This window comes from Elephantulus edwardii, unplaced genomic scaffold (genome assembly GCF_000299155.1).
Source record: "Elephantulus edwardii isolate Elephantulus edwardi_28Jun2011 unplaced genomic scaffold, EleEdw1.0 scaffold00129, whole genome shotgun sequence".
Lineage (NCBI taxonomy): Eukaryota > Metazoa > Chordata > Mammalia > Macroscelidea > Macroscelididae > Elephantulus > Elephantulus edwardii.
This window is the reverse complement of record NW_006399879.1, coordinates 364,023-378,347: the sequence shown is the minus strand read 5'-3', so window position 1 is coordinate 378,347 and position 14,325 is coordinate 364,023. Positions and strand designations below refer to the sequence as shown.

At 43.4% G+C, this 14,325-nt stretch overlaps 1 protein-coding gene and 1 pseudogene across 1 annotated transcript in view; one reads left to right on the top strand and one right to left on the bottom strand.

Moving 5' to 3' along the window:
* LOC102865703 overlaps positions 1 to 1,498 on the top strand; it is a 60,872-nt pseudogene extending 59,374 nt beyond the window's left edge.
* Positions 1,499 to 6,664: 5,166 nt separating this feature from the next.
* SLC2A9 (solute carrier family 2 (facilitated glucose transporter), member 9) overlaps positions 6,665 to 14,325 on the bottom strand; it is a 188,033-nt gene continuing 180,372 nt past the window's right edge. Inside the window, 2 exon segments of the mRNA XM_006893636.1 lie at positions 6,665 to 6,670; positions 6,789 to 7,073. Of these exon segments, the coding sequence (XP_006893698.1) occupies positions 6,665 to 6,670; positions 6,789 to 7,073 (291 nt within the window).

Sequence of the window (14,325 nt, the reverse complement as noted above, 5' to 3'; positions counted from 1 at the left end):
GCAGGCATCTCGATGGCACATATCAACAACAACAACATTTTTCCTTCTAAATTCAGCTTGGATTTCTGGTAACTCCATATTAGTTTATTACTGAAACCACTATCTTCAACATAATTTTGTTTGAGTGTTATATTAATGACATTTAAAAAGAATTTTCTCATTCTATTGGTGGTTAACCTTTATTTGGAACACACACACACACACACACACACACACACACACACACCCCTTCTAGTCAATTTCCAGGTATCTCTCTTCCTAATTTATTGGCATAGATATGAGTACTTCCTGCACTCACTAAGTTATTGAAACATTTTGGTTGTTATCAAGGAAAACTGGAAGTCTTAAAAAAGGAAAGGGAACACATAATGATTGGTATTTTATGTATTAATGAACTGAGAGGGAATGATATTGCCTATATGTCACAGGGAACCATTGAGGAGGAATTACATCACATTTATTGTTAAGAATATATCAAGATCATTAGGAGGCTGGCGGTGGTTGCTGGGGTCAGGATCCAAAGGAACCAGAACAGTTATGAAAACTGTTTATTGGTCTAAGCTTTGAAACTACAGAGTTTCAGAGAAATGGGGCCCACTCACACATTATGTGGTGAGGAGAGACCCTCAAATGAAAGGTACCAGGAGCTTTGGTTTTGTGACTTACTCTTGTGTTGAAGAGGTGGATGCAGCAATGTGTGCGTGGCCACACCGGGGTGATGGGTGTGCAGTGGAACCGAAGACAGCTGTTTTGAGAGAGGATTCTGTGCTGCTTGGAGCCCATCTAACAGTGAAGAAAACTTTTGTTGGTAGCATTAAAGAAGATACAGAAGAGTCTAATTGAGAGACTGAAAAATATGGTAAAACAGAAACTACAGAAGTTAGGGCAGACAGGCAGAGCAGGAAAAGGAGAGCACTGGCTTTTGTAACTGGATCACCATGACAGAGTTGATAAAATTGTTCAGAAATACCACAGTATTAATGGACGTAACTGTGAAGTGGAAAAGGCCCTTTCTAAGCAGGAGATGTAGTGAGTTGGGTCACAAAGAGGTCGTGGAGGTGGATCTGGAAACTTTATGGGTCATGGAGGAAACATTGGAGGTGGCTGAGGGAACTTGGGCTGTGGTGGAAACTCTGGTGGAAGAGGAGGCTGTGGGGGTTGAGGTGGGGACAGCAGAGGTGGACACAAAGGAGGTGATGGTGGTAATTATGGAAGTGGCCCTGGTTATAGTAGCAGAGGGGGTTATGGTGGTGGTGGACGAGGGTATGGAAACCAAGGTGGTGGATATGGTGGTGGAAGACATGATGATTACAATGAAGGAGGAAACTTTGGTGGTGGTGGAAACGATAATGATTGTGGAAATTATAGTGGACAACAGTAGTCAGATGATGGACCTATAACATAGGGAAGTTTTGGTGGAAGAATTTCCGGCAGTCCTTATGGTGGTGGTAATGGACCCAGTGGTGGAAATGGTGGTTATGGTAACAGAAGGTTCTAAAAAGTCAACAAAGGGCTACAGTTCTTAGCAGGAGAGAGAGCAAGGAATTGTCAGGAAAGCTGCAGATTACTTTGAGATAGTTGTCCCAAATGCATTAGCTGTTGTTGTTATGTGCCTTCAAGTCACTTGAGGCTCATAGCGACCCTGAACTCTGCTCTATTCTGCACCAACCTTGTTCTTTCTGACACACCTATCCCTATTACCCCAGTCACTGAATCCATTTATTAAGGGTCTTCCTCTCTTGTGCTGTCCCACCACCCTACCAAGGACGATGTCCTTCTCTGAGAACTGGTCATTCCTTGCAACATGCCCAAAATATGTTAGACAAAAGCCTCCGAATCCTCACCTCCAAGGAGCAGCCTGGCTTCACCCTATCTAGGCTGAACCTGTTTGCTCTTCTGGAAATCTGTGTTATATTCAATACTCTTCTCCAGCACCACAGTTCAATGGTATTGATTTTCTATCATCCCTAGTTATTGTCCAGATCTCTCATGTATAGCAAGTAATTGCAAAGACTATGGCCTGAATCAGGTGCATCTTAGTCTTCAGACTGTCATTATTGCTCTTTAGTACTGTAGAGAGGTCCCTGACAGCAGGTCTACCCAATGCAATTTGTCTTTTGATTTCCTGGCTTCTGGTACCAAGAGTGTTGATTGTGGAGCCAAGCAAACTAAATCTGTTAACAATCTTGATCCCTTCATGGTCTATCATCAACGCAGTGGTGAAAAACTCTTTTTTCTGGATATTGAACTTCAATCCATATTGAAGACTAGAGTCCATGACCCTCTGCAGCAAGTGCTTTAGGTCCTCCTCAGTTTCAGCGAGCACTGTTGTTACACCTGCATAATGCAGATTGTTGGTAAGTCTTCCTTCAATCCTGTTGCTATATTCTTCCTTATAGAGCCCAGCCTCCCAGTTGATCTGTTCCACGTGTAGATTGAAAAGGTATGGAGATAGGACATATCCCTTGTGTACACCCTTCCTGATTTTGAACCAAGCAGTGTTTCCTTGCTCTGTTTGGACGACTGCCTTCTGGTCCAAGTATTGGTTTCACATAAACACAATCAAGTGTTCTGGGAATCCCATTCTTCTCAGAGTCAGCCACAGTTTGTTGTGATCCACACAGTCAAATGCCTTTGCATAGTCAATAAAACACAGATAGATATTCCTCTGTTACTCCCTGCTTTCAGCCAAGATCCATCTAACATTAGCTACAATATCCCTAGTACCACTGCCTCTTCTAAACGCAGCCTGAACTTCTGGCAGTTTTCTCTTGATGTGTTTTTCCAGTTGTTTTTGGATCATTTTCAGCAGAATCTTGCTTGCATGTGATATTAATGATATTGTTCGATAATTTACACACTTTGTCGGGTCACCTTTCTTTGGAAAGGGAACAAATGTGGATCTCTTCCAGTCAGGTGGCCAAGTGGTTGTCCTCCAGATTTCTTGGTACAACTTGAGTATGTCCAGGGCAGTGTCTGCTTGTTGAAATGTGTCAATTGGTATACCATCAATTCCTGGGGCCTTGCTCTAATGCATTAAATAAACTAAAATCTGCTACAGAAGGAGGAATGGTGATCCATGCTCAGAAAATTGAATCTCAGGTTATGTGGTCCAGTTACATGTTCCTACGTTACTATTGAAAGTGAAGACAATTTTAAAAAAAAAGCTTTGACTTAATGAATTCCAGAAAAGATATATGTTTGGGTTGTATGTTTTCTTCATACCTCTTCAATCTCTATGCTGAGCAAACAATTAGAGAAGTTGGATTCTATGAAGAAATATGCAGCATCAGGATTTGAGGAAGACTCACAAATAACCTGTGTTATGCAGTAGACACTGCCTTGCTTGCAGTTCATGTGATGGAAACATGAAGCGCTTATGGAAGAAGAGAAAAGATTTCAGTGTGGCTTACCACCTCAATATCACAAAACTCCTCAATCTTTAATACAAAATTAGTCACCATGACTCACAGGCAATCTCATGACAAATGAAGAACAGATTGAACTTGTCAAGGGTTTTCTTTGACTTGGAATCACAATCAACACTCACGGTAGCAGCAGTTGAGAAATCAAAAGCTGTGTTGTGTTGGGAAATCTGTTGTTAAAATATCTTTAAAATGTTAAAAGCAAGCATGTCAGTTTAAAAACTAAGGTGTACCAGATCCAAGCCATGGTATTTTCAAATGCATCTGAAATTTTCACAATGAATAAGGACGGTTGAACAACAAGAATTGATGCTTCGGAAGTATGGTGTTGGTGAAAAATATTGGATACACCATGGATTGTCGAAAGAACTGACAATTCTGTCTTGGAGAAAGTACAACCAGGGTATTCCTTAGAGGCAAATAGAGTGAATATTTGTCTCTTCAGTTTGGGGCATATTGTCAAGAGGGGCTAGTCCTCGGAAAAAGCCATAAGGCTAGCAAAGTTGCAAGGTCAGCAAAAGAGAAGACCTTCAAAGATATCGTGACATAAGGATTGCAACAAAGGTTGTGAACGTGACAGCTTGTGAGGACGGTGCAGCGTAGGGCAAGGTTCAGATCTGTTGCTTGTAGAGCTGCTATGAGTATGTAGTCCACTCGTAGCACCTAACAACAAGAACAAGAACATCACTGTGTCCTCCCTGCTTCAGCACTGATAACTGATTCCGTTAATCTTTAATGCCATTAGCTTCTCTGGTAGATGGAGTCCCTAGGTGACAAGGTCATCAGAATCTGCTTGATGGCAACTGGCTGGCTCTACTAGACATTGGCTGAAGTGACCAAGGGCAGGGTACTTCTTGCTCCTTGAGGAATCATCAGTGCCTGCCAACTTGCCTATTACATGGTAGGCACTTAGAACACATTTATTGACTGAATGCTCAAGTGTCAAAATGAAACAAAAACTTTGTGAGAAAGCACCAGACCACCTTCCATAGTAGCTGTACCATTTTACAATCCCAACAGCAGTGAGCTGGCAGCTCTGGTGGTCCTTGTGGTAAAAGAAATGGCTCTGAGATCCCAAAGGCACGTGGTTCGAATCCACAAGCTGCTCTGCGGAAGAAGGATGGACAATCTCCTCCCATGTGATTAACTGCCTCTGAAAACCCACTGGAGGGTCAGCTATGAGTTGTACACAACAACAAACACCAGCAGAGAATAAGCATTCCAATCTTTCCACAATCTTGCCAGCATTTGTTGTTTGATGCCCTGCTGAACTCTGCTATTGTTGCTGGGGTAAGATGATGTCTCATCAGAATGTTTCTTCTTGAATTTGTTTTCTATCTGAATGTCTTCCTTAGTGAAGTGCCTATTCATAGCTTGTCCCCATTTTGTGATTGTGTTGTTTACCTTAACACTGTTGTTATTAAATAGGACAGACAGGGGTGGGGGTGGGGAGAGAATGGGAAAAGACTGAATAGATAATGAATGTCGCATTAGAATAGATGAGGGGAAGAACTGAAATGAATATATGATTAGGCATTATACGTATGACAATCATCTGGAATAAGTGGTACATTGTGGGGTGGGCTCGGGAAGGGAGGGAGGGGGGAATAAAATGTGTAACAATGAATAAGAAAGAAATAAAACCACACCAAAACAAAAAAAATGAAATGAGAACTCAGAAATTTCATTTTACACTTTATTGGGCACTTTTTTGGTCCCAGGCTCTTTTTGGTGCCCATATTTCACTTTCCAAATTGACAAATACTGTCCCAATTGTCCAGTCAAACAGAAACTGGAAGACATTGCATTGCATTGGCTGTCACCCAAAGGAGAGGGTCGATGATGAACGACCAGCTTGATTCTTGTCCAGATGGCAAGAAAAATCAGAGCTTAAGTTTCAGTTAGACTGTGTTTGTCAAGAATTACCAGGGAAAATGGAAGAGATTTTATCAAGGAGGACTGTAGTTGCTTTGTTAGGGCCGGAGCTTTCCCTGTCTGGCCCCACTCCTTCTTCTGTGACATACTAACATCAAACACACTGGTGATGGTTCAACTACACTTTCACTGATGTATGGACACTTTGCACTTGCTTTACTCTGGAGATGCACAGAAGAAATCATCTCAAACATAAGGGATATTTTACAATTTCAGGCTTCAGGTTGTTCCCACTAAAACAGTGTTGCATGCTAAGGTTGGAAGAGACCCTGGCATTGTCTAGTCTAAAAATGGATGCTGAGTTTCTTGACCAAGAGTCAAGATGAGTGTCATCCAATCCGTGTAGACTCACCGTCATCGAAGGTACCAACATCTTACCTTTTCAAGTTTGTTGGACATGGAGAACACACGCTGATGCTCATTTCTACCCCCGTGGTGGACGTTGACAGTCTATCACAGTGTTCCTTACCTCCAAACACAGAGTGAACCCCAGAAGCATTCTCGACACTAATTTTCAATTCAACAGAGTTTGATTTGCAGTCTTTACTCTGGCCATTGGGAAGTTACTTCTTGTATCTAGATCTCTAGGTCTTCCATGTATTGATCCTTGCTATGCCTCTGTAAAGGGAGCTCTGGTGGCCTAGTGGCAAGAAGCTGCATTGCAATCCCAAAGGCATGCAGTTCGATTCCACCAGCTCCTCCATGGGAGAAGGTTGGGTAATCTCCTGTGTGATTACTGTCTCTGAAAACCCGCTGGTGGGTCAGCTTTGGTTCTGACTCGATGGTAGATATCAACACAACAACATGCCTTTGTGAGTACACAGAAATAAAAGTCTCCGAGATGAAGATAAGGTTTGCAGCTAGAAGTCTTGAGTTCCATGGGGCATATTCTGGGAAAGGCAGAGCCTGGAGGATGTTGGGTTGCTATCGGGTTCTCTTAAGTTCAAGCCCAGCAAAACAAGCAAAGCACTGGCAACAGGAACTAATTAGGAAGTGCCAAGAATCTTTCCATCAAACAGTGGAAGCTGTCATCAAGAGAAAGCTAAGGGTCCATTGAGGCTTCTGGAGCTGGTCTGAGGGCAGCTCAAGGAAACTTATGGTAGATCCAAGATGACCAGTCCACTGAGTCATTCAAGTCACATTGTTTGCCTTTGACAAAACATTAAAATACCATTTCCCCGCTTTTGGTGGGAAGGCCAAGATGAAGTCATGAAGTAAGGCTACCCATCGATCGACACAGAAGAACACTAAATCTTCTGAAAGAGAGGGCAGCACATTCTACCTTCCACAAGGGTGTAGAGCATTCACAGCTGGGGGTACAGCCCAAAGAGTGGAGATGCCAGATTCACAAATTTATTTTTAAATACTCAATAAAGTAAGGTTTACATTGCTCCTGTCAGTGTGAACTTTCCAAACGTAAGGGGTAACCTGCCTTTCTGAAGTGCTGAGCTCATCCATCTATACAATGGTGGTTTGGGTGGAGTTGTCCAGCGTGGAGGAGGCGTCTGGGTAGGGCCTTCTATTGGTCTTATTGTCAGAGATGACTGCACCCATTTTCTCCTCTGGTGGGTACGCCTTGTTCCTTTTAGGGAAGGCCTGGCTGATTTGTGCATAGGTTCTGTTTTTCGTTTCAGGCAGGACAAAGTAGAAGTAGATAGCACCTGCCATACAGATGGCAGCGAAGACCAGGAAACAGTATGTGTCTAGGCTTTCCTGTGCAGAGGTAGAAATAAATGGAAAATCACTGAACTGGATGAAAACCACCCGAGTAAGATTCCTGTTGTGCTCTCCCATCCCCCATTCATACCATGATGGGTTTAACCCATTGTGACCCTTTGCTATAAATTTTATTGAGAAGTGACAGAATTTCAAGATCAAAGACTGTAGCCTTCAATAGAAATTGTTTCTTAGAGTTAAGTAAACAAAAATTCTCACTACTGGACTGATAGGCTAGATCATGATAGATGGAAAAAAGATGGAAACTGTCTATGACTTCATTTTACTTGGCTCCATAATCAACACTCTTGGTACCAGCAGCCAGGTCAGGAGATGTATTGCACTGGAGAAGTTCACCATTAGGGACCTCTCCAAAATATTGAGCAGTAATGTTGTTCGTTTGAATGACGAAGGTGTGTCTGATCCAGGCCATGGTCTTTTCAACCACTTTCTATGCTGCTGTGTGAGCTGGATAACAAATGCAGATGACAGAAGAACTGATGCCTTTGAGTTGTGGTGTTGGAGAATAGTATTGAATATCCTGTGGATTGCTAAAAGAACAAACAGATATGTTTTGGAGAAGGTGTAGCTAGAGTGCTCCTTGTAGGCAAAGATTAGAAAGCTTCATTTTACAAAGTTTGGGCATGTTGCTAGGAGAGGCTATTCCTTGGAGAAGGACATCATGCCAGGAGAAGAACATCATGCTTGGAGAAGTTATTCCTTGGAGACGGTGGAGGGATGGCCAAAGAATGGAAGACTCTCAATCAGGTGGACTGACACAGTGACTGTAGCAGTGGGCTGAGTGTGTCAGAGACGGTGAGGACGGCACAGGACAGGACGGGGTTCAGATCTGTTGTTTATGGGGTTGTTACAAGTTGTACTTGACTTGATGGCACCCAACAACAACATGGAACAGCTGGTAGGTTCCAACTACCAACCTTTCAGCTAGCAGACCAACCTGCACACGATACTTCACCAGGGGTCCTGGTCTCACATACTGTGGGCATGTTCTCAGGAGTGTCTAGAAAGATATCATGCTTGGTCAAGTAGAGAGTAAGAGGAAAAACAGGAGCCTCAGCGAGATGATTGGCACAGTGGTTGTGACCATGGACTCACAGCAGTAACGACTGTGCAGACGGCAGAGAATCAGGCAGTGTTTCGTTGCACGTTAGGTCTCTGTGAGCTGGGGCTGACTCATCGGCCCCTACACACCAGCATTCTTGGAAAGGACACTGTGTGTGAGGATGCTGGCTCCATAATGGCTCTTGACGTAAGCATATCTCCCATGAAGCCTGAGTAAGTCAATTTCAAACCCAAATAAAAATGAGGAAATGGTAGCTTTTATCTTTTGCAAATTAAGCATTTAAAAACGAATCATCATGAATGTAAGATGTAACTCTTAGGGGGTGTTCTCTTAAGTTTCTGTTCACTATTAACCACCTTCCTCATTCCCCACTTATCACCACTCTATGATGAGAAACTTTTAAACTGAAAAAAAGAGGTGATCTGTCTCCATTTGTTAGAAAAATATGAAGCCTCGACAAGTCAAACGTTTCCATAGTAGCTTTTTCTTCAATGAGCAAAAGGCCTACCTCACTAAGTAACTAGTACAGCCTCGTACAAATAAAAGAGATCTGATAATAAAAAGAGAGAAATGCTGAATGCAAGCAACTTGCATCACTGAGTCAGGGTGAAGTTGTTATGTTATGACTCAGCAGTGGTGTCTATGTTCTAGAACAGTGAAGCTTGGATTTAAACGAATAAATCTTGTCCCTCATGGCACTAGCCACCTTTCAAGTTTCCAGTAGACACATGTGGCCAGTCACTTCTGCTGACAGTGTAGTCAGAAAGCATGCCTGTCCCTTAGGACAACAGTCTTGGAGGACATCAAGGTCTACTGGCAAAGCATAATCCACAAAGACCATGTTCTGCTCTCTATTTTGGTGACCAGTGACTGGGGTCTTAAAAGTGTGTGATCAGTCATCTGAGAGGCAGCTATTGGTGGTCTTTCTTTGTCTAGAATGAAGAAGAGAGATGAAAGGCACTAATGAAACAATTAGGCCAAATGATGATGATCATGTGAACCTCAATGTCCAAATTCAGAGACCGGCAGAACTAGATGGTGCCCAGCGGCCACTGCTCATCACTCTGAAAGGGCAGCAGAAGACTCTGGGTAGAGTGAGGATTGATAGGAAACAAAATGAAAACCCATAAAATGGCCAGGGTTACTGTTCTGACAGAGAGCGACAGAATCTCCAAGACTATGGCCCTTAGTCACTCTTTGAACCTGGAATAAAATTCACCGTCATGGCTGCTCCACTTTGAGCCAAACAATTAGACAAGTCTATAAGGTGAACGATTCCACCAGGGGGGCACTCCTCCTTAGAATAATCAACGATATAAAGGCCAAAGGAGCAGCACTGGTCCTAGGAAGAAGCCCTGAAGGCAGGAAGGACTGGAATATGAAAATGAGAATAACAGGGAGGATGTTAGAAAAGCACAATTGCATTGTTTGTTATTGTTGCTGTTGTTGTTATTGTGTGCAGTAGAGTCCTGGAGTTGCCTTAGACCCATACTGACCATTGCTCTGAACCTTACGGTGTCTTGAGCCAGTCTCATGGACTCTGACACGCCTACCTCCATTGCCCTAGTTACTGTATCAATCCATCTCATCTGGGGGTCTTCCTCTCCTGTACACTCTTCTCCACCCTTCCAAGCATGATATCCTTCTCCAAGGACTGGTGCCTCTTGCCCATGTGCCCAAAGTATGTGAGACGGAGCTTTAAAATCCTAGCCTCCAAGGAGAAACTTGGTTTCATCCTCTCCAAGACAGACCTATTTGTTTTCTTGGCAATCCATGGTATATTCAAGACTCTTCTCCAGCACTACAAGTCGAAGGCATTGATTCTTCTTCTGTCATCCTTAGTCGTTGTCCAACTCTCTGGTGCAGAGCAGGTAATTGCAGAGACCATTGTGAATATTGTAACCAATGTTACGAGACAAAATGACGTGAATGATTAAACGGAAATCCCATATGCTTTGTAAGCTTCTACAGAAATCACAGTAATGAGAGAAAACACTCCCATTATCATGTGTTAGAAACTTTAAAAGAATGTAATAATGTTGGTTACAGAGAAAGAAAATGGAAAACAGCTCAGTTTGCTCACGAGGGAACAGCTAAATAAATGGATATGCTGCTATTGTTGTTAAGCATTGTTATGCTGGTTAACTGGTTTTGATGCATCTGTTGACTGGTTTTGATACATTGTGATACTATGTACAACAGAAAGAAAGCCTGTCCCATCCTGTGCCACCCTCACAATTTCTATATCTAAGCCAATTGTGACAGTCACTGTATCAACCCATTAGGTTGAGGTCCTCCTCTCCGTTGCTGACCCTAAACTTTTACCAAGTACAATTTCCTTCTCCAGGGACTTGCCCCTCCTGATAACATGGTCAAAGCATGAGAGATGAAGTCTCATACAGATTTGTTCATTTTCTGACAGCCCATGTATATGCAATACTCTGCCAATGTAAGAAATAAAGTTTAGACAGGTCCATCTTCAGGGTGAAAGACAGCAATGGCTGAGATAGTGAGTGACTCAAAGGAAACATAAACTATTAGCTGTCATGTCAGACCATGGAGCCCTGCAATGTGTGCACAGATGGAATATGGGGGTGGTCATAAAAGCCATGCAAATTTGTAAACCATTCCATATTTTTTTGTTCTAAGTGATGCAGCACTTGTCTGTCAGTTTGCTCTACTACGATTACTTGGGTTGCTGTCATATTGAAATCTTTGCCGCCAGTGTGTCAAACTCCAGAAGGGTTTACCATCATTGATGGGTTTTGGTGGAGCTCTCTGATTGAGACAGATTGGGAAGTAGAATGGGCCATCTACTTCCTAAGTACAAGGCTTCTCTGAAAACCCTACAAGCACTAAGCAAAGAAGATAGGTATAGTAGTTCAGCTATAGAGCCCAGGTTGGAAGTCAGTTGCAATGGGCTCTTGTGTGTCAGGAAACATAAGGTTGGCATAGGACAGGATTAGGTTCAGATCTTCTGTTCATAGGGTTGCTATGAGTCATACTCGACTAGATGGCACCTAACAACAACAAAAACAACAACATAAAAGAAGAGGTAAAGACAGGTGGCATTGTGGTGAGGATAGAATTTAAATCTGTACTCACCTAATGAGGAATTGGGGGAGGGATTTGTGAATGAGAGGTATAAAAACCCTTGGTGGGCTGTCAAAAGTACAAGAGCCCACTTCTTCATCTGGGCTTGAGAACCTGATTTTGCAAAATCATGTAGTAAAGCCTCACTTTCGCTAAACTGAACTTGGACTGGATTTTTCAAGTGCTTGTCAACCAATACTCTGGGTAAGTTATCGGTGAGCTCACGAGGGAAAAGGCAGCTGGAAGGCACTTTCCCTCTACCCCTGAGAAACGAGACCTTGTCCTAGGCACCAAGAGCATGGTCCACAGACAACAGCACAGTTTGACGGCATCAGTGAGTAGTCACTGTTTCTACACAGACATGGGCTTTCTAAGGCTGCTTTCCTCCAGCTGCTCCTCACTAGAAGGAGAGAGCCTGCTCCTGCAGCCGTCATAGCGTGACGGAGGGCTTCTCAGAGCTGGAACTGCGTTGGTGGCACAGTGGGAGTCTGTCACAGGGGGCTAATGTCAAGAGAAAATCCTGTACTGGGGGACACAGCTATATGGACACACACAGGGTGGCCATGAGCTGGAGTTGTTACAGTGACAGCTGGTCTGGTTTTATATGTGCATTTCCCCCTCTTTTAATATTAATTTTAATGAAAATTTACAGAGACTTTGGATTTCCATTCATTCATTGTTGCATTTTTCTCCCTACCCACCCTTCCCCTCCTGGTCGTTCTTTTCTTTGAAAAGCAAAAGAGGAATTCTTTCATTGTTTTACAATCCCACCCCCCAAGTCCACTCCAGTATGCAGCCTTCACTCTGGACTCCTGTCATGACAATAATACCTAATCACACATCCCTTTTAAACAGTTCTCTCTCTCATCTATCTCAATGCAGTACACATTATTTATCCCTTCTTTCTCAGTCTCCCCTCAATCCTGATGCCAGTCCCATTTTACAACAGTGGCTCTATGCAGTATTAGTCCTTTTGTGACTGAAATATTTCACTCAGCATAATGTCCTCCGGGGTCACCCATTTTGAATAATAGTTCATGAGTTCCTTGTTTTTCAGTGTAGCATAGTATTCCATTGTGTGAATATACCAAAGGCAATTTACACGTTCAATGCAATTCAAATACAAATACCAATCCCATTCTTCAACAAGATGGAAAAGGCATTCTCCAGTTTCAATTGGAATGGAAAGAAGCCTCAAATAAGCAAAGTACACCTTAAAAATAGAAACAAGGTAGGAGGCACCTCACTCTCTGATTTCAAATCGTACTACACTGCCATGGTGGTTAAGACAGCATGGTATTGGTACAATGACAAGACACATAGATCAATGGAATAGAATTGAGAACCTGGAAATCAGCCCATCTACCTACACGTACATTTTTTAAACCTCTCCCCTGTTAGGACATCCGGGAGCCTTCAAGCTGCATCCACTTGACCTGCTCCTGCCAAAGAGATGCTAAATGGTCCACATGCTAGAATCTTCCAGTGGCTGCCCAGAGCCCTGGAGATGAGCCTCAGATTCCTGTTGTGCCATCTAACCCCCCAGAGGAATGTCCTCCTCCTTCTCCTTCCTTAGAGCATGACTTATAACTTTTTAAACGCCTCCAATCAGAGGGTCTCCTGGTTCTCCCAGCCCCTGGCTCCCTACCCGACTCACTTTTCCAATCTCAGTGTCCAAGGCTCCTGCACTCGTCAGCTCAGAGAAAACTAAACCAGTTGCCACAGATTCTGATTCCTGGCTGCTCTGTGTGATGGAGCAGAACTGTGTGCATTAGATTTTCACACCTGTATGCTTTGGAGGTGCAGGACGGATCATGCTTTGCTTTGCTTTTAGCTCCCAGGATCAGCGCTCCTTCTGCAGAGAAGACCTTTGGGATATGACTTAGTATTTTTCAAATTTAAAAGAATCATTTTCTCCCGTCCAGATTTCCCCAGACTCAAAACAGAATGTGTCAACTCCGGAGGAATCTGCAGGCATACATTTGCATACAGTTTTCTCTGAGCCAGAGATGATTGGTGCTAATGTCAGAGGTGTTGGCAGGCTTGGCAATGGAATAGCCCAACAACCTTGATGCTGATGAGAGGGAAAGACCACCTGTGGCTAAAGACAGAAAAGCAGATCATGAAGCCATCAGGGGTCAAGGCAGACCTCAAACAAAAAAACCTAATGCTATGGCATAAGCCAGTTCTGACTCATGGTGACCCCCAGTATTACAGGGTGTAGTTGTTAGTGTTGTCAGGGGTCATGGGTCAAGGACAACGCATAACAACCCTATAAACAATAGATCTGGGCCAGTGTGGTAGAGATAAGCTGCTCTGCGGGCTTTCTGGGCTACAATCTTTATAGTAAAGTAGAAGTCTGATTTTTCCTCAATGGTGCTTTGGGGCAGTGCCAACCTGTGACTTAGTCAAGTGAACACTAGCAGAAAAAGGGCAGGAGGGGAGAAAGCAAGGAGGCTGCAACTCGTCTGGACCAACTCAGATAGACAGGCACCTGATGCCTCAGCTTGAAGAGGGGGCTGCTCTGCTTCTATCATTTTCTCTGGACAGCTCCCTCCTGTCTCATGGATTTCTGTCTTCCCAAGACACCTTGTGAAGAAGGCATGCTAGGAAAAACTTCTGTAGGACTAATAATGACAATGATTGCAACCCATCCCTGTGTGTCTGCGTGCAGCCTGGGTTCCCTTCTACATCCTGGAGCTCCTGGGACAAAGCACAGGTAACTTCTTTATGCAAAGAGGATGACCCTGGAGGACATTATGCTGAGTGAAATATCTCAGTCACAAAAGGACAAATATTGCACAAGGCCACTGTTGTAAAATGGGACTGACATCAGGGTTCAGGGAAGACAGAGGAGGGGAGGAATGATGTATACTGCATTGAAACAGATGAGGGAGAGAACCATTTTAAAGGATTCTCCCACAAAACCCCGGCTCAGCTCACAGTCCAGTGACGGCTACGCTGTAAAATGTTGAGTATGTTGGGTTGCTATCGGGTTCTCTCAAGTTCAAGCCCAGCAAAACAAGCAAAGCACTGGCAACAGGAACTAATTAGGAAGTGCCAAGAATCTTT